Below are 21,136 nucleotides of genomic sequence, written 5' to 3'. Positions count from 1 at the left end.
GGTGCACAGTTGTCAAGATGGTACAGTGCGAACGATGCTTTTCTTAATTTTTTCTGCAATTCTTGAATGTGCGTTTTCTATTTAAAGTTGTGATCGAGGTGAACACCTAAATATTTATAATTTTCGACCAAGGTTGTACATTTTTCTCCTCGCTCATCTTCAACTCCACGGATTTGTGCGGAGTCATTATTATGGAAAACTATGCGGACGTTGGCTTTTGGCACACTTCTTGGCCTGATGTGCATTATTTTAGTTTTGTTGGGATTAATAACCAGACCATTGTCGTGAAACCATTTTGTGATAGTATTGAATTCATCCTGTATTATGAGTGTTGCTTCATCGACATCTCAGTGTGATACTATTATGGCGGTATCATCGGCATATGTGAATGGTGTACTTCGGTGTAGGTGTTGAATCATTTCGTTGGTGTATATTAAGTACAGAATAGGACCTAGTTTTGATCCTTGTGGAACTCCGTAGCAAGTGGATAATTTGATGCTATTAGTCTTCTCAATCTTGACGTTGAATGATCTCAATGATAAATACTCTTGGAACCATCTTAAGCAATGACTTCTTATTCCAGTGTTCTCTAATACATTAATTATTTTTTCATGCGAGAGTGTGTCGAATGCTTTACTGAAATACAATTGTTTTGTTGACTGAGTTTTTTGTTTATGTGATTGCTGAAATGTCCAAGAAGTTGGTTTATATTTTTACCCTTTTGAAAACCGTATTGATTGTTGTTTATTATATTATATTTAGTTAAGAATCCATTCAGTCTTCGTACAATTATCTCTTCTAAAACTTTTTCTAATACAGGTAGTATAGAGATAGGTCTATAGTTAGCATAGTCTGTCTTGTTGCCTCCTTTATATATAGGCCTAATTATAGATTCTTTGAAAATGTCTGATATCACAGGTTCTCTTATACTACCATTTATAAGATTTGTAATCATTGGTGTAAGGGTAGTGGCGTTATTTTTCAGATCAATTGCTCTTATGCCGTCCATCCCAGAACTTTTACTCGTGTTTAATGTACAAAGTATGTTATATATTTCTGATTCAGTGGCATATTCCATATACATTGAGCTTGGAAAGTTTCTGTCAATTCTGGAACTCAACGTAACAATATTGCATGGGTGGACAATTTTTAAAACATTTTGGTTGAATTTTGTGGCGAAATTGTCAGCTGTTTCCTTTATGGTTTCAGCGGTAAAGTTGAGTATAATCTGGTCATCAATGTTTTTTGCCTTTTTTCCGATGACTTCATATATTGTTTTCCAAGTTTCACGAGGATTATTCTTGTTTTTTGCGAACTGATTATACAGATGAATATTTTTTGCATTGAAAATTTCTTTATTTAGTTTATTGTTAAAATTCTTATAGATTATCTCGTTTGTTTTGTTATTTTTGTTTTGTCGCCATTTTTTATACAATCTGTCTCTAATGTTGCATGATTTCAATATCGATTCAGTTAGGAGGGGTGAGGATTACTTTTTTTTTGTAGTTTGTGTGTTCTTTTTTGGAGCTTTCATATATTTTGTTGAACGCGTTATGTATATTGTTGTAAAGTTCAGTTGTGTTATGAGAGTTGCTAATAATATCTTGCTTTACCTTTTGATTGTTCTATGGATCCAAATAAGGCATGATGATCAGAAATTTGTGTGGTTACTATTGCAGAGTGACGTAGGGGATGGAAGATACCAAGGAACGGTCCTGGCCGGTTTTAACATGGCAAAGCCCAGGATTTATCTTGGTCCCTCTTTCATCTCAAGTGGACACTGACCTCCCCGTGGTGTCACCTGGGGAACTGCCTTTAACACCCGTTAAAGGTAGTGAGCTAACATGTGCCGCGCGTTCACCCATAAGAACGTTAAAAACTTGGGTTTGGGCGTCGAGTTAGTAACCCTCCCCTAGAAAAAAAACAGCCTACCATGAAAAAACGAAAGAAAAGAAAAACAAACCCCTCTAAAGTTGACGAACACCGCAAACGTTTTAAGGACCATGACCTGCGAATCTGCACCTGGAATGTTCGCACTCTTTATAGAGAAGGTGCAGTCATCGCATTGGCAGACGTACTTGGAAAGTACAAAGCCGATATTACTGCCATACAGGAAATACGATGGACTGGGAAAGATGTCACAACAACACCTAAAGGTGACGCACTGTATTATAACTGCCATGACACAAAGCATGAGTTTGGTTGCGGTTTTGTAGTTGTTTTTTGCCTTTTTTCCGATGACTTCATATATTGTTTTCCAAGTTTCACGAGGATTATTCTTGTTTTTTGCGAACTGATTATACAGATGAATATTTTTTGCATTGAAAATTTCTTTATTTAGTTTATTGTTAAAATTCTTATAGATTATCTCGTTTGTTTTGTTATTTTTGTTTTGTCGCCATTTTTTATACAATCTGTCTCTAATGTTGCATGATTTCAATATCGATTCAGTTAGGAGGGGTGAGGATTACTTTTTTTTGTAGTTTGTGTGTTCTTTTTTGGAGCTTTCATATATTTTGTTGAACGCGTTATGTATATTGTTGTAAAGTTCAGTTGTGTTATGAGAGTTGCTAATAATATCTTGCTTTACCTTTTGATTGTTCTATGGATCCAAATAAGGCATGATGATCAGAAATTTGTGTGGTTACTATTGCAGAGTGACGTAGGGGATGGAAGATACCAAGGAACGGTCCTGGCCGGTTTTAACATGGCAAAGCCCAGGATTTATCTTGGTCCCTCTTTCATCTCAAGTGGACACTGACCTCCCCGTGGTGTCACCTGGGGAACTGCCTTTAACACCCGTTAAAGGTAGTGAGCTAACATGTGCCGCGCGTTCACCCATAAGAACGTTAAAAACTTGGGTTTGGGCGTCGGGTTAGTAACCCTCCCCTAGAAAAAAAACAGCCTACCATGAAAAAACGAAAGAAAAGAAAAACAAACCCCTCTAAAGTTGACGAACACCGCAAACGTTTTAAGGACCATGACCTGCGAATCTGCACCTGGAATGTTCGCACTCTTTATAGAGAAGGTGCAGTCATCGCATTGGCAGACGTACTTGGAAAGTACAAAGCCGATATTACTGCCATACAGGAAATACGATGGACTGGGAAAGATGTCACAACAACACCTAAAGGTGACGCATTGTATTATAACTGCCATGACACAAAGCATGAGTTTGGTTGCGGTTTTGTAGTTGGTCGGAGGTTAAAACATCTGGTCTCCAGCTTCACCCCAGTGAATGAAAGACTTGCTACAATTCGATTTAAAGCAAAATTCTTCAACATCAGCTTTATCTGCGCTCATGCCCCAACCGAAGACAAGGACGAACAGACCAAAGATATATTCTACGAGAGCTTAGAAGAAACATATGACCGTTGTCCTGCCCATGACATTAAAATTCTTCTAGGCGATTTTAATGCCAAAATTGGAAAGGAGAATATCTTTGGACAAACAGTTGGGAAATTCAGTATACATAGTGAAACATCAGGCAATGGAATGAGGCTGATAGACTTCGCAGCGGCAAAAAGCATGGTAGTTAGCAGTATCAGATTTGAGCATCTCGATATTCATAAGGGCACTTGGCTGTCTCCAGACCAAAGAACAATAAATCAAATTGATCACGTTGTGATAGATGGAAGACATTCATCGAGCGTGTTGGATGTACGATCGTTCCGAGGAGCAAACATAGATTCGGACCATTACCTCGTTGCAGCAAAGGTACGTACCCGTCTAAACGTTGCAAATAAAGCACGGACAGACACAACACGAAAGTTGGACATCGCCAAGCTGCAAACACAACAGATAGCCACAGCATATTCCACTCAACTGACCCAATTGCTTAATGATAGCGCCTCTCGTCCCGATAACATATCAGCACAATGGCAAAATATTGCCCACTCCATGCAAACAGCCGCAAAATCAGTACGTGGATACCAGAGACCTCCACCAAAGAATCCGTGGTATGACCAGGAGTGCCGTGCTGCTACCGAAGAAAAAAATGCGGCATATAGGGCTACTTTACAATCAGTAGCAACGCGTAGCGCACGAGAGAGGTATCGGGAGAGAAGGAGAGAGGAGAAACGTCTTTTCCGCAGGAAAAAGAGAGAAATGGAAAAGAGGGAGTGTGAACAAATGGAGATGTACAGGAGACAGAACGAAGTCCGAAAATTCTACCAAAGAGTGAAGCATCAAACTGATGGCTTTGGTACAGGAATATCCTCCTGTAGAGATCAAAAAGGTAATTTGGTAACTGATACAGATAGTGTGCTCAGGATATGGAAAGAACATTTTTCCAGACTGTTGGTATCCGATAGCAGTGAAGACGGCGAAGATACCACAGATCCAATCCCAGATGATGGTATTGAATGTATACCGCCCAGCCAAGATGAGGTAAGGATAGCAATAAACCGGCTGAAGAATAATAAGGCGGCAGGAGCAGAGGGCCTACCAGCCGAGCTGTTCAAAACCGGAGGCGACACGCTGATAAGGTGTATGCATCAGCTAGTTACCACCATCTGGCAGGAAGAACGCGTACCCGACGATTGGAACGTGAGCATCCTATGTCCAGTCCACAAGAAGGGTGATAAGACTGTGTGCTCCAATTATAGGGGCATAAGTCTGCTCCCTATTGCATATAAGATAGTATCTGGCATATTGTGTGAGAGACTAAAGCCTATGGTCAATGAAATTATTGGACCCTATCAGTGCGGCTTTAGACCTGGCAAATCCACCATTGACCAGATATTTACCTTGAGACAAATCCTGGAAAAGACCCAAGAAATGCAGATCGACACCTTCCATCTTTTCGTCGATTATAAAGCAGCATTCGACAGCCCTATACGTTCAAAGGTGTTCCAAGCCATGTCTGATTTTGGTATTCCTGCAAAGCTCATTCGACTTTGTAGAATGACATTAACTGAGACGAGATCCTCAGTTAAAATTGGAAAGAACCTCTCCGAAGAGTTTACTACCAAAAGCGGTTTCAGACAAGGAGACGGCCTGTCGTGTGACCTATTCAACATCCAGCTGGAAAAGGTCATACGAGACGCGAAGGTCAAAAGAAATGGAACGATATACACGAACAGCCATATGTTACTGGCTTATGCCGACGACATTGACATCATGGGTCGATCGGTAAAGGAAGTAACTGACACCTTTGCAAAAGTCGAAAGAGAATCTGCTAAAGTTGGTCTGGCAGTAAACGGCGTAAAAACCAAGTTGATGGTATCGACGCGTAATATGTCCATAAACACCGCACCATCTGTGAATGTTGGTACCTATAATTTTGAGGTAGTAAAGGACTTCGTCTACCTCGGCACCGCCATAAACACAACAAATAACATCAGTTGTGAAATACGAAGAAGAATAGTGTTGGCTAACAGATGCTACTTTGGGCTGAGTAAGCAGTTTAGGAATAAAGCCACCTCTCGTCAAACAAAAATAACACTGTACAAAACACTGATACTACCCGTGCTAATGTATGGTTCCGAAGCATGGGTACTTGCTCAAGCAGATAAGACAGTGCTTTGTGTGTTTGAGAGAAAAATTCTTCGAAAGATCTACGGGCCAATCTGTGTTGACGGCGAATATCGGCGTCGTATGAACATCGAGCTGTATCAACTATACAATGACATCAATATAGTTGAACGAATCGAGATGCAACGATTGCGATGGCTAGGCCATGTTATAAGAATTAGTGATGATGAACCCGCCAAAAAGGCGTATAAATACGGGCCGCATGGAGGTTCTCGCAGATCTGGAAGGCCAAAGCTTCGTTGGAGCGAACAAGTGAAACGAGATATCACAAAGCTACATACATATCCCAGATTGGGAAAATACAGCAGCAAACAGAGAGGATTGGAGATTTTTTCTTAGTTCGGCTTATGGAACAAATGTTCTGTAAAAGGCCAGTTAAGTAAGTAAGTATTGCAGAGTATGTTTCTTTTAAGTTTTTATCCCATCTGATAAATAAATGGTCAATACAAGTTTTTGTCTTCCTATAACCATCTTCCCTAGTTGGTTTGGATATCATACTTTGTAATCCATTTGAGGAAATGCCGTTCAAGTAGCTTGATGTTGTTGCGTTTTCCTTTAGGATATCAATGTTTATATCACCTAGAAGTATTATTTTGCTTTTTTTGTTAATTGTACCCAAGTTGTGATCTAATTCGTTTAAGAAATGTGATATACTTTGGTTTGGTGGACGATAAATAGCAAAAACTGTTGCGCTTGTATCTTTTGTAATAGATAATTGAAGTCCTATGATTTCTGCTGAGTTCATAATTATGTTGACTTCGATGACTTCATTTATTGTTTTCCAAGTTTCACGAGGATTATTCTTGTTTTTTGCGAACTGATTATACAGATGAATATTTTTTGCATTGAAAATTTCTTTATTTAGTTTATTGTTAAAATTCTTATAGATTATCTCGTTTGTTTTGTTATTTTTGTTTTGTCGCCATTTTTTATACAATCTGTCTCTAATGTTGCATGATTTCAATATCGATTCAGTTAGCCACGGGTGAGGATTACGTTTTTTATAGTTTGTGTGTTCTTTTTTGGAGCTTTCATATATTTTGTTGAACGCGTTATGTATATTGTTGTAAAGTTCAGTTGTGTTATGAGAGTTGCTAATAATATCTTGCTTTACCTTTTGATTGTTCTATGGATCCAAATAAGGCATGATGATCAGAAATTTGTGTGGTTACTATTGCAGAGTATGTTTCTTTTAAGTTTTTATCCCATCTGATAAATAAATGGTCAATACAAGTTTTTGTCTTCCTATAACCATCTTCCCTAGTTGGTTTGGATATCATACTTTGTAATCCATTTGAGGAAATGACGTTCATGTAGCTTGATGTTGCTCCCTTTTCCTTTAGGATATCAATGTTTATATCACCTAGAAGTATTATTTTGCTTTTTTTGTTAATTGTACCCAAGTTGTGATCTAATTCGTTTAAGAAATGTGATATACTTTGGTTTGGTGGACGATAAATAGCAAAAACTGTTGCGCTTGTATCTTTTGTAATAGATAATTGAAGTCCTATGATTTCTGCTGAGTTCATAATTATGATTATGTTTTTGAATTGAATTGTCTCTTTTACGAATATAGCAATTCCTCCTCCTTTTCCATCTCTGTTTACAAAAATAGAGTTAAATCCATAATTCGAGTAAAAAGAATTCTCCTCATCTGTTATGTTCGTTTCGCAAAGAACTATTAAATGCACTTTTTCTATTACACTGGTCAACACGACTTTTGTTTCAACCGAAGTTGTTGTTGTTTCTAAATGAAATCGGCGAGCTATTTTCAAATCTGGTCACGGTTTTTCTCCATCAGCTCTTGTTCTTGAGATATAGCTCGCCCATAACCTAAAAACCGTCATGAAGACTGCTAAAGGTAAATCATTTACCTGTGATATCATTACCAAATAGGCCATTTAATTTTCAATGGCAGTCTTCATGAAGATTTTTAGGTTATGGCGAATCGTGGGCGCTATGAACTTTATATTAAATATTTGAATACAGGACTATATAGCAGACACCCTGAGCATATCCGGAATGCCATATGAAGCTTCTATGACTTCCCCCGATGACGTAATTACAGCTTAAAGTACTCAAAATATGCAATTTTTACAAGATTCATCGTATGTTTTCTATATTTTTTGATAAATACTCGCCATAATTATTTCAAAAAACGTTTTGTATCGAACGTACAACATCTTCTTAATATATTAGTGTCGAAAAACCCAAAAAAAAATATTTGTAGTATCCAAAAATAACCAAATTCTGGGTAAAACTCGTAAAAACCGATTTTGAGCTATATCTCAAGAACAAGAGCTGATGAAGAAAAAACCGTGACCAAATTTGAAAATAGCTCGCCGATTCCATTTAGAAACAACAACAACTTCGGTTGAAACATTCAACTTTTTCAATTTTGTTGAGCAGTGTTATCTTTGAGATATTCGCTGTGAATGTTAAAAAGTTCTTTCTCATTGTTCTGATATTTAAGTGTATAATATTTAAATAGTAATTCATGTTATTTTCATTAATTTCATTAAAATTACTAACTAATTACTAACTACTTAAATTTGGGAGACAGTATCTTTTATTTATTTTTTTAATTTGTGTTTAATGTGTAATTGAGTGCAAAATTAGTATGCGTGTTTAATTTGCTGAAGTAATATTTTCAATATCACTAGAATTGTTTATTAAAGTGAAAGGGGAATTTTCGATTTTGCGGGCATAAATAGATCCATTTTTGACCCAAACATATTTCCAGCCGCATTCTCTGGCTTTTGTTTTGGCTAACCAAAGTAAACGGCGATTGTGCGGTGTGAGTTCATCGTTCAAATATATTGTATTGCTCTCAGATTCTCCGTTTTCATTAAATTCTCCATTTCCAATGCTAATTTGCAATGAGTGTCTCTTTATTTTACCCATTACTTCACGTTTTTTATTGAGAGATGAGAATTCAATAATGATTTTTTTCTTTTTGTGTACCTTGTAGATTCTATAAATGTCATTGCTGTTTATTGGTACTCCTATTTTCGCATTTATCTTGCTCACAACATCGTTCGCATCGATATTCATGTTGGGTATGTTGCTTATTTCGATATTTCTATCTATTAACTTTTGCTCAAGTCTCTCAATTTTTAGATTTAGCTTTTCTATCTGTTCCCTTTTTTCATTATCTCTTGTGTTGTGAGTGTTGCTAAGTTTTTATTCATCTCCGTTGTGTGTTGTTCGATTTTTTCACTGTTTTGTTCGAGTTTCGCACTCATTGCAGTGATACTCGTTGTTAATTGCTTTATACAGATCTCAAGGCTAGTCAAACCAGACTTTAAGTCTTCGACATCGTTGTTTTCATTGTTGTTGTATAGCGATGATGTTGGTGTGTTCGAGTTTCTAAACCTTTTGCTGCTACTGCTAGCCTCATCACTCTCACTTCGTTGTTGCTTGCTTTGTTGTTGTTGCTTTTCATTCTCCGGAGGTAAAACCAAATATCCAATATTGGGAGATTTTTGCGAACAGTATTTACATTTCCATAAAGCTCTCTTTGGTTGGCCCATGCCTTTATATTAGAGAGATGCACAAAACAGTACTCTAGCGTAAATTTCATTTCGTTACATATATCAGGAGGAGGCATTGTGACTCACAAGAGAGCCCATGTGCTCTAAGTGAGGGTAAATTTGTTATCGCTCACAGCCTGTGTAGATGCTAACACGTTGTGAACAACAACAAATTTACGCTCATTGAGAGCACAAGAGAGACCCAAAAATATTCTCTGCCTCACTCTGACATATATGGTCACATATATTGTTTTGTGCATCCCTACTTTATATGAGCTCTCGGAGAGTGAGCAACACGGGGAGAAATGGAATTGACGATTACAATGGTGACAACGAACATAAAGAAATGATTTAATTTCTAAAGAACGAAACTGGATGCACGTAGGTTGCGCGTATGCGTGCGTTCACTTTGAAGGCTACCGCGAAACTATTTATCTATTTATATATTTATTTATTTATTTATTTAATTATTTATTTATCTATTTATATATTTCTTTATATATTTATTTACATATATATTTATTTATTCATTTATTTATTTATTTACGATACCTCCGATATCAAATCCGAAATCTTAACGAAAGTTGTATGAAGTGGTTGACATAATTTCGGAACGAAATGTCGGAGCGACATCGGATCGATTTCGGTCCGATTTCGTAACGAAATCTGAAGAAAATCGTTGGGAAATTTGAAAAGGAAATTTCTTTCCGACATCCGTACCGGAATCGGAACGAAATCGGTACAAAATCTGAACTATTTCCTCTCCGAAAAATAGATTAGAAATCGGAACGAAATTTGAACGACTTTGCTTTCGTAATTGTTCAGACGTGTCGGACATCTGGCATGGTTTGCTGTGATGTTAGAGTTACACAATGTGAATTCTTTTTTGATCGTGCGCTGCACGGCAATGTCCTAACCGTAAGCGAATTATTTTTATCTGATCGTTTCTTGAAAGGGTATTTTCTTGTTGGAGATAATTTTTAATATTGATTTTTTTATTATTTATAAACTTATACCAGTCGGATGTATTGCTCCAACTGAGAAGTTTATCATGGGAAAATTCTTTATTCATATATATTTTTAATATCAGTCCAAAGTATATTTTCAGTACATGTAAGAGGATAATTTATAGCTTCCTTTGCGACCAAATCTGCAAATTCATTTTCTTTTATTTTTGAGTGTCCTGGTACCCATAATAATGTTTGTTTTTGATGATTAAAGTTTTCCATGATTAAGGATGCGTAGATGTTTTGGTTATAAGGATTTGTTATACAGTCTAATGCTGATAATGAATCTGAGGCAATTACGAACTTCCCACTTAAATTTTTAGTTAATTTTACAGCTTCATAAATCGCTATTATTTCAGCAGAAAAAAATTGATGAATAATCTGGTAAAAGCGATGATTTAAGGATTTCATCATTCATTACATTATAATAATAATAATTGTTCCGCAAACATCCCAGACGGGACAGGGGAGACTTCTCTCATATCAATGAGTGCACCCCGATTCATATTAGCTCAATAATATGGGACCTACTGTTTATCGCCGAGTCCGAACGGCGTGTCTTACGACACCACTTTATAGAGAAGTTTTACATGGCTGAAATACTCAGGAAATGTCGCCAACATTACTGAGAGGTATTTTGCCACCGTTGAAAATTATGATGTTGCTTGGTCGGCGAATCGAACACACGACCTTCTGCGTGCAAGGCGGGTGTTCATACCATTGCACCACGATGGCACCCAATTGCTCATTACATTACTGTAGCTTATAAAGTTTTTGGATTTGGATCCATCGGTATAAACAAACTTGTAATGTTTGTACTTTTTTTGGGTATCACGAAATTCCTGTGCGTAAATTTCTGATAGAGTATTATTTGCGAAGAGAAGTATTAATTAAAAATGAGTTTGAGATCCAAAAAGGTTTATTAGTTACTGGAGCCGTGCGGCTGTGAGAGATATTAAATTTATCGCAATAGTTTTTTATTCTTTTAAGAGCTGAATCAAATTTAAAGAATTTTTTTGTTTTAATTGAGCTTTATAATAATTTGACAACTGGGGAATTGCCATTGAGCAATATTGTTTTGGAAAGTCTTGCTGTGGCGATTTCTCTATAATTTTCAATAGTTATTAAGTTGGCTTCAAATAACATATCGCTTATTCTTGTTGTACGATGTGTTCCTAGAGCAATTCGCCCTGCGGAGTTATATATGGTTTTAATCCTGTTTAAATTAGATTTAGCAGTATATCCGTATAGAAATATTCCGTAGTTTATTTTTGAAATAATGATGGAGGTATTAATGGAAATTAGTGTAAATGTGTTACACTGAAACTTGTTATTGGATAAACATTTAACTATATTAAGTTTGCTTTGTAGAGAAATTAATAATTCGGCAATATGTGAATTCCAATTATATTTATAGTTAATTGTTAAGCCGAGAATTTTCCACTTTTCTACAGATGGAATTGTACTATGTATTTTCGCAGACCAAATTAGGAGAACAACTTCGTTTTCGGCATATATGGTAACATGGGGCGCCTTCGCCACTGGTGCGGCTCCACCAGCGCTGATTTTATCGCAAAATATAAGTGCTAGAAAAAATCCGTTAAAAGCTAAATTGTGAGTTTAATGAAGATCTATCATCTTCCAAAAGTTGGCACTTGTGTCATCGGTATGATAGCGGACGCACTTTGTTTTGTGTTTTCAGGGTATTGGGAAAAATAATTATGGTAGGTATTTTTTGTGATATCTTCTTTACCTTTTGTGATATCAAAAACACATTTTATACCGTTAGAAGACAACTACAGAAGAATATAAATCCTAATAATTCGCATGAAAAAAACAATTACAAATGTCAATATATTAATATTATGAAAAATGTAAGGGGTGGGGCGCCTACGCCATGATAAGGGCGTGGTGGTTTAATGTTAGAAATTTATCATGTTTAAGTTAAATTCTTTATACCATAGATATACCACACTATAATGTGAAGTTAAAATAAAATATTATCCTAAACTTATCTTGTTTTAGTTATATTATGATTTTTGTACCTAAATTCAAGGTACCTACTTCATTTATCCGCTAGAATCGGTTACTTTTTGTGAATTTTAAAATCATTTTTGATTAATCAATATACAACATGTTCCTTGTTAGTATAATGTTGATATTTAAGGAAGAAGTGTGGTGAATTCCATTTTTAGAGTCCGTTGGAGAATGTTCAATATCGATGGCGAAGCTGCCCCATGGGTGGGGAGGCTTCACCACTTTCTAGACATTTTGTAAATTCTCAAAAATTATATTTTAAAAACAACATTATAAACGTTTATATATCAAAACTTATAGTCAAGATATGCTAATATGTTTACCAAAAATAATATTTAAAAAAACTTAAACGGTGTCGGTATGAGAACATTTTGAACAAAAACGTGGCAAAGGCGCCCCATGTTACCATATGTAGATGCTTGCATTTTTCTGAAGACAGTTGCGCTCCAGAAAATGAGCACCATTTCTCAATTTCAGGCAAAAGATTGCCCATGTTAATAGATGTTTGGTTTTTGTCAGATACGTTTTTATACCCTATACCACAATGTGGAAAAGGGTATAATAAGTTTGTTTTCCCAAAAATTCATGTAACGCCGCGAAATATTCGTCGTAGACCCCTCATGTGGTATACCAAACTTCATATCTCGACGAGATAAAGCGATTTAGCGATGTGTGTCCGTCCGTCCGTCCGTCCGTCTGTCCGTCCATTAACAATTGTAATCAAGCTAGAGGCCGCAATTATGGACCGATTGTCACGAAATTTAGTATGGAGGTCGGGTTTGGACCAGAATAGAACTGATTAGTTTTTGGCGATGATCGTGAAATGTTAAAGGGATGAAATGGACCAAAAACAAAATTTTTGCTCGATTTTGTAGCCGCTCTGTAGGTCGCAATAATAGTCCGATCGGCGCGAAATTTTAAACGTAGTTTTGGTTTGAGATGAAGAAGTAGCGTGCAAGTCAACGGTATGATCGGATAATATTTAGCGGGTTAAATTGATCAAAACTTTTGTGTGAAAATTGGTAAAATTTCTAATGCACATCTTATAACTTTATCCCAAGAAGACGCGTTTAGTGGTATAGGGTATCACATGGTCGGCCCCGTCCGACTATAGTCTGTTCTTACTTGTTATTATTACAAAGTCATTCGCATAAGCTACGTATCTAATTTCTTTATGAAGATCCAGTATTTGAGTAAGTTTGTTGTATGATATTATGAATAAAACATTATGAATAAAACAACCGACCCTTGAGGTATGCCATTATAACGATTTCTCGTTTCTGAGAGGTAAGAGTAGACTCTGACGTTTATTTTTCTATTTATCATGTAGTTTCTGATATAATTATGCATTTTAGGTCCTATAACCCATTCTTGTAGTTGACAAAGTATGGCACGCAAGCCGATCTTTTCAAATGCTTTTGAGAAATCTAGAGATAGAATCGAAATACGTTTATTAATTTTCAAAGTGCTGTTTACGTGATAATCTAAGAAAATTAGTGGGTCAGCTATAGTCCTACCCTGTTTGAAGCCAAACTGAAATAGGCTAATAAGTTTGTTAGTGGTAATAAACCACCACAATCTTTTAGCAATAATTTTGTCAAGAATTTTGGAGCAACAAACATTCAAAGATATGGGTCGATAAGAGATCAAGGAAGTTTTATCAGCATTAGGTTTGGGAATGGGAATAATAAGGCTATTTTTGTAATTTGCGGAATGTACGAATTAAAAATGTTATTGTAAAGCGACAATAAACGTGTTTTACAATTAGAACCCAGATTCTTGATCATTTCGTAGTTTATTCTGTTTATACCTGGAGGTTTTCCAAAGGGCTTAAGTCTTGCTCTATAGTATCAGCGATTTTGGTTGGGGCTAAAGATGTGGGACTTTCCACATACATTTTCTTAGATAATTGGAATTCATCTGGAAAACAACAGAGCACAGAGTGATTGACTTCTCTCCGCTTTTCTTCAAAACAATTTACACATTTTATTGTTTTATCATCGTCACCTCATATTTATGTTTTCTGGAGGATTTAATGATGAAAAGGTGAGTATTAGGAGGCCAGTTTCAACCAAATTATCGTCCACTTTTTTAATAGTTTTTGAACTTCAACAACCGATTGAGGTTTCAATTCCTTACAATTTCTTCTTCAGAAATACCCCTTAAATCATTGTTGTATATGACACCTTTGCTGAGATTAAGGCTGGTATGTTCTTTGACTTCAACTCTTATTTCGTTATTAAGAGAAATCAATTGGATCAATTTGGTAGCTTGCGTTGCATTTTTTGTTTTTATGAGTAACTCGCCGTTACGGAGTTTTTTGCACGAGTCTACTTCACCACACTGTCTATCACTTTTTTAATTAAAAGGGGAGAAACATTTTTTAATGTATCTTCACTTTTATTCTAGACATTAAAAGGAACTTTGGTCCAATGGTAATGTTTTTGAATATCTTGTTTTTATCGAGATCGAAATTCATGGCTTTGGTTATTGAACTAATTGAACTGTTAGTTATGAAACAAACTCTCACTAAGAAGCGCAGACGTTCGATTGCTTTCCCAGTCAAATGACGACTGATGAAGAACATTTTATGTTGAAGATTTTAAAGAGTTCCGAACTTAACGACTTTTTACTTCTTTAAAATATGGCATAGGAGTGATTCCCCGCTCCCTCTGAAATTCAACGAAATATGCAGTCTATTTTACCGCGGGCCATCCCTGCACATTTCCTGAAAATTTCAGGAAAATCATAACATATGTAACATATTTTTAAAACAAGTAAGAACGGCGTTAAGTTCGGCCGGGCCGAACTTGTTATACCCTCCACCACAAATTGTATTGAAGTAAAATGGAATAATTTGTTTCCTTTCGTGTATGAAGAAGACTTAATACTAAATTTCAGCAATTTCGGTAAAACAATGTGAGGCACCATTCTATGGGGGCTATTTCAAAACGTCGATCTATACCGACAAATTTCTTACGGAAAGTTTTTAGGCTCAAAGAAGACTAAATACCAAATTTCCTATATTTCGGTAAGAGAATGTGGCTAAAACTTAAAAAATACCGAAAATCAAGAAGTACGCTTCTATGGGGATATAGGAAGACTGATAATACTCCTCTGGAATATTTTATTACTCTTGGAAGACGAAATAACGAATTTCAGCCATTTCGGTTGGATATTGACGTCGCAGTCTTCAGTATTACGAAAATCGGGAGGTACCGTTCTATGGGGGCTATATCGAAACGTGGACCTATACCGACGAATTTTAGTCAGAAATGGGGCAATATGAAAGAGTGGACCTGTACAGACATATTTCTGGCGAACAGTTTTATATCACATTGAAGACTAAATACCAAATTTCAGCTATTTTGGTGGAATATTGAAGACACAACCTTCAAAACACGAAAAATCGGGAGGTACCTTTCCATGGGGGCTATATAAAGGCGTGAACCTATACCGACAAATTTAAAGGGGAAGTTTGAGTACCCCCAACGATGTCTAAATACGAAATTTCAGCCATTTCGGTGTGATAATGAAGCGAAAACCTTCAAAATACCGAAAAACGGGAGGTACTGTTCTATGGGGGCTATATGAAGGTATAGACCGACACCGACCAAATTCTGGGAGAAAGGTTTGTACCCCTAAAGAAGACTACGTACCAAATTTCAGCCATTTTGGTAGGATAATGAAGCTAAAACCTTCAAAATACCGAAAATCGGGAGGTACCGTTCTATGGGGGCTATTGAAGGTGTGGACCGATACCGACAAAATTCTAGGGCAAAGTTTTATACCCCTAAATAAGACTACGTACCAAATTTCAGCCTTTTCTGTGTGATAATGAAGCGAAAACCTTCAAAATACCGAAAAACGGGAGGTACCGTTCTATGGGGGCTATATGAAGGTATGGACCGACACTGACAAAATTCTGGGAGAAAGTTTTGTACCCCTAACGAAGACTACGTACCAAATTTCAGCCATTTCAGTGTGATAATGAAGCTAAAACCTTAAAACTACCGAAAATCGGGAGGTACCGTTCTATGGGGGCTATATCAAAACGTGGACCGATATATCCCATTTTCAATACCAACCATCCTGCAAGTAATAGCAACTTCTGTACCAAATTTTGACTCTCTATCTTTAAAATTGCGAGCTGTATCTTGATTTCAACAGACAGACGGACGGACTGACGGACGGACGGACGGACGGACGGACAGACGGACATGGTCAAATCGACATAGAATTTTATGCTGATCAATAATATATATACTTTATAGGGTCTCCGACGAATATTTCGATGTGTTACAAACGGAATGACAAATTTAATTATGCCCTCCATATGGTGGAGGGTATAAAAACCTAGGTTGGGCTATAACAATTCTTAAAAAAGATGCAAATCGGTCCAGCCGTCCTCAACTGACGCAATTACGACATTTGATTTTTATTTATAAAGATTTGATAAAACACATTTACACAATTAGTACCGATTGAAAGCTTTAACGATCTTTAAGCACTTGACCGCTTTCATAAAATTCACCAAATTCACCAATCATTACAATTAAACATATAAGAAATGTAAAAACCTTTATTTTTATTTTTATCTTATTATTTATTAAGGCATTAATTACATTTATTACGCTATATAGAATCTTCTTTTATATATATCTCAGTAAATTTCATTAGATATATTTATGCCCATACGCGTTAAACTCTTTTCCAGATAAGATATGATTTTATCTGCATTTGCATCAATCCATTGAACTTTTGGTAAATAATTTTCACGGATCAATTGAACTTTTTCATCGACATTTTCAAAATATTCTCTATGAGTTTGAATAAAATGGATGTGGGTGTTGAGATCCTCCAGGGAAATAATTTTACTCGCCATGCGGTCAAATAAAATGTTGACATCAGTTTTTGTGTATAGTTCGTTGATATTTTTCACACAAAATTCTCGGGCTAACCTTAGGCCAATTTCATTGTTTATTAATGCCATGAAAGCAAAATGTTTTTCTTCTTCTGTTGTTAATAAAGTTTCGTTATTGAAAATTATATCCAAATAATTTCTTACAAGATTTTCATTGTTTGTGCAATTTAATGATTGAAGTATTGTTTTTCTTTCCTTATTATCGCTGGAGAGATTTTGAAAATGTTTCCACAAAAAATCCCATTCGCTAATATTGCCGTATTTGATAGCATCACAATAAATCCTATCTCGCAAACTTGGGGGTATTGGATTGTCTACATCAGGGTGTGGCAAAGTTGTCCAATTTCTAAACAGTGCTATATGTGATTGTGAGTGGTTTTGAAGTTCTAGCTTGTCCACCCAATGGATTTTTAGGCCATAAAGATTTAATAAGTCAAAGTCGATATCACGACTTCTTGAACGATTAAATATAGGCTGCAAAATGTGACGCATAAAGGCTTTGTAATAAATCATATTCTTTGGCAATGACTTAAGAATTGATGCACAGAAATTTGACTCCAGTCCAAACCACGCCGATTTCCATGGTGGAGATTCGTATTCATGTTTTAAATATTCTAAAATGCCAAATGCAATATCATACTCTTGATGACCACTACAGGCTAAAGTTAAGGCATCACCAACTAATTGGGCTCGATTAAGAACGTGAATTCTTGAATACGCATCGCTGAGAAGGGTGTTGGTTATGAGCTGCCAGTTCTTGGGGTCATACATCACTCGGTAGAATGCAGTTATTTGAATGTTAAATATAATCCAGTCATTTGATTCAAGACGCGTATTGCTCAATTGAAGCGGCTTACTGTTCATTAGCTCATCACATTCAAGCCATGATTTTATTGTGGTATTGGTGAATTCAAATTCTTTTGCAGATATATAACTTAATGGTATCCACCAACATTTCTGAACATCTTCTGCTGTTAGATTCATTTCGCTCATAAATCTTTGTTGGGAAATTTCCAAAGAACCATTTTCATAGTTACGCCAAACTTTTATAACTGGATAACCGGACTGTAGGGTCCATGAATCTAAAATGGTTTCCATATTGAGCCCATTGCCGCCATCTAATGCTTTTTGGCTGAATTCTCTAAACAGGTCGTGTTGTTCAACATTTTGATATTGATATTTGTTCACAAATTGCTGAATTGCCCGAAAGAAATTCTCATCGCCTAGAACAATATGAACCATTCTCAATATTATAGATCCTTTGACGTAGCTTAACTCGCCGAAGTTTCGGTGAATTTCTTGGGCATTTGTTGCCAGTTCTGATAAAGGATGAGTCGTGGTTGTGGAATCTGCATTAAACATTTTTAAAAGGTGCAACCAAAGATAAACCGCGCCATTGCAATCAGCATTGAGATCTCTTGTTGCCAAAAAACTAAAATATTTGGCTAATCCTTCATGAATCCATACATCTTTCCACCATTTCGTTGTAATTAAATTTCCAAACCATTGATGTACCAACTCATGGGCAAGCAATTCAAATAAATATTTCTTAAGCAAAATTTCTTCCATACCATGGGCCTCAGGACACAAATATCTCTCCGCATAAACGACAAGACCCCAATTTTCCATACCTTCATTTGGGTAACCAGGAATTGCTATTTGATCAATTTTCTTCAATGGATTTGGTGTTTTTAATAGTTCCTCAAAGTATTTGTGTATTCGAGGACTCACTTCAGCAGCGTAGTCGCCCAGATGAGATTTGTCTTTGCGACACCATACTCGGAATTCTGTTTCACTAACATTCGATTTTGATTCTATAGAAACAAAGTCATTAATACTATATGCTACCAGATATGCTGCCATAACAACAGATTCCTGGAATATACTCCACACATAGTTGTCATCACCTTCATAAGGAATTACATGTTCCAAAGGCATATTACTCAAGGCATTAAGGGATTTATTGTGACCCAACCATATTGTAAATTTCGCCTTGTAATTAGGTTCATCCCAGCATGGGAAGGCCATACGAGCATATGTTGGTTGAAAATCGGTTGCCGTAATCCGTTTTGTTTCATCAGTCCTCTCATCTTGATATTTTACTAAAAAATAACCTTCAATATTTTCATTTAGTAATCCAGAAAATTTTAACTGCAATTCATATTTGTTTCCACTCTGTAGATTCTGACTCAAATGTAATATGCAGTAATCGTGTTCCGGAACATTTTCAACACCTTCCACACAAACATGATGGTCATCATTAAGGCTTTTCAAATTAATTTGAGATTCATGCAGTGTCAGATTTTTGGCATGAAACGTAATATTCTTAGTATCTTCTAGAACTTGGAGTCGAATTGTCACTTCACCGTGGAATGTAAAATTTTCCGGAGTCTCTAAGTGTGTTACGATTTTAAGTTGATATTTCTCCGGTTTTAAGGCAGTTGGTAAACGATAATGTGTGTATATGCCGCCGCCGATTACCACGAAGAAAACTTCATACAGCATCCAAACAAAATATAGCCGCCGAAGGAAAGCCATTTAATTAAAATTGTTTAATAAAACTTATTATTTAAACAAAGTTGATACATTTGTTAAAGGAACTTGAAATAGAACTAAATCGTGAATAAATTTTAAATTGAAACGAAACTATAATTAAGACTCGCTGATAAGAAAGAGCATTGCGGTACAAAGCAAAAATGTGCAATTCAGCTTTTTTTATAAACTAAACTAGCTGAACCCGTTGCACTACGCAACACCCACTAAGATTAAATACTTACATACAGTGTCGGCCAAAACTAAAGCTCCCTCTCAGTACATATTTTAGAAATGGTATTTTTTTACGAAAACAAAGTTTTATTTTTATACCCTCCACCATATGAAGGGTAAAATTAAAATTGTCATTCCGTTTGTAACACATCGAAATATTCGTCGGAGACCCTATATAGTATGTATATATATTATTGATCAGCAAAATTCTATGTCGATTAAACCATGTCCGTCCGTCTGTCTGTAGAAATCAAGATACAGCTCGCAATTTTAAAAATAGAGAGTCAATATTTGGTACAGAAGTTTTCATTATATAGCCCCCATAGAACGGTACCTCCCGGTTTTCGGTATTTTTACGGTTTTAGCTTCATTATCCTACCAAAATGGCTGATTTTGGTACTTAGTTTTCTTTGGGGGTATACAACTTTCCCCCAGAATTTTGTCGGTATCGGTGCACGCCTTCACATAGACCCCATAGAACGGTACCTCCCGATTTTCGGTATTTTGAAGGTTTTAGCTTCATTATCACACCGAAATGGCTGAAATTTAGTCTACGTTGGTGGTATAAAACATTCCCCCAGAACTTTGTCGTTATCGGTACATGCCTTCGTTTTGGCCTCATTATTTCAACGAAATGACTGACATTTTCGTTGGGGGTACTCAAACTTCCCCTTTAAATTTGTCGGTATAGGTCCACGCCTTCATATAGCCCGCATGGAAAAGTACCTCCCGATTTTCCGTATTTTGAAGGTTGTGGCTTCAATATTCCACCAAAATGGCTGAAATATGGTATTTAGTCTTCATGGTGATATAAAACTGTTCGCCAGAAATTTGTCTGTACAGGTCGACGCTTTCATATTGCCACATTTCCGACTAAAATTCGTCGGTATAGGTCCACGTTTCGATTTATTACAAAGATTATACCCTAGAGTCTAAGGTCGCCCATATGTATACTGTGGGCGCCCACTGAGTTGTTTTGCTTTTGCCATTCTCCCTCATTCACAGTGTACGTGAGCAAAACACAACTGATAAACATCATGTGGTTGTTGTTTTTTGCCTATACATAAACACTTGCTTCAGTTTGATTGTATTCTGTTGGGCGACGGCAACGTTAATTTGCATTAACCCTGCAAGCAAAAACTATCGCGGAAGTGACTTAGGCGTGTCGCCTAGGGCGATGAAAACAGTCGCGGCGATAGTCGCAGAAGTCACCCTGAAGTGACCTCCGTTGTGAAGAAATGAACCACGCCGGGGTGTCGTCTTGGAAGTCACTCCGGCGACACTTCTAGAAGATCATTTCCGCGATAGTTCTAGAAATTAAAAAACATATTTTT

The 21,136-nt window shown here is 36.4% G+C and overlaps 1 protein-coding gene across 1 annotated transcript in view; it reads right to left on the bottom strand.

Moving 5' to 3' along the window:
- The window catches only part of LOC141403174 (putative aminopeptidase-2), a 30,696-nt gene extending 11,031 nt beyond the window's left edge, over positions 1 to 19,665 (bottom strand). The window contains exon 1 of the mRNA XM_073985349.1: positions 16,791 to 19,665. Within this exon, the coding sequence (XP_073841450.1) occupies positions 16,791 to 19,574 (2,784 nt within the window). The 5' untranslated portion in view covers positions 19,575 to 19,665. The remainder of the gene's footprint in view (positions 1 to 16,790) is intronic.
- Positions 19,666 to 21,136: the final 1,471 nt, after the last annotated feature.

The sequence above is a fragment of the Musca autumnalis genome, unplaced genomic scaffold (genome assembly GCF_047663935.1).
Source record: "Musca autumnalis isolate F117 unplaced genomic scaffold, ASM4766393v1 scaffold_4, whole genome shotgun sequence".
Taxonomy (NCBI): Eukaryota; Metazoa; Arthropoda; class Insecta; order Diptera; family Muscidae; genus Musca; species Musca autumnalis.
Note: the sequence above shows the minus strand (reverse complement) of the source record. Positions and strands in the feature narration are given on the sequence as shown.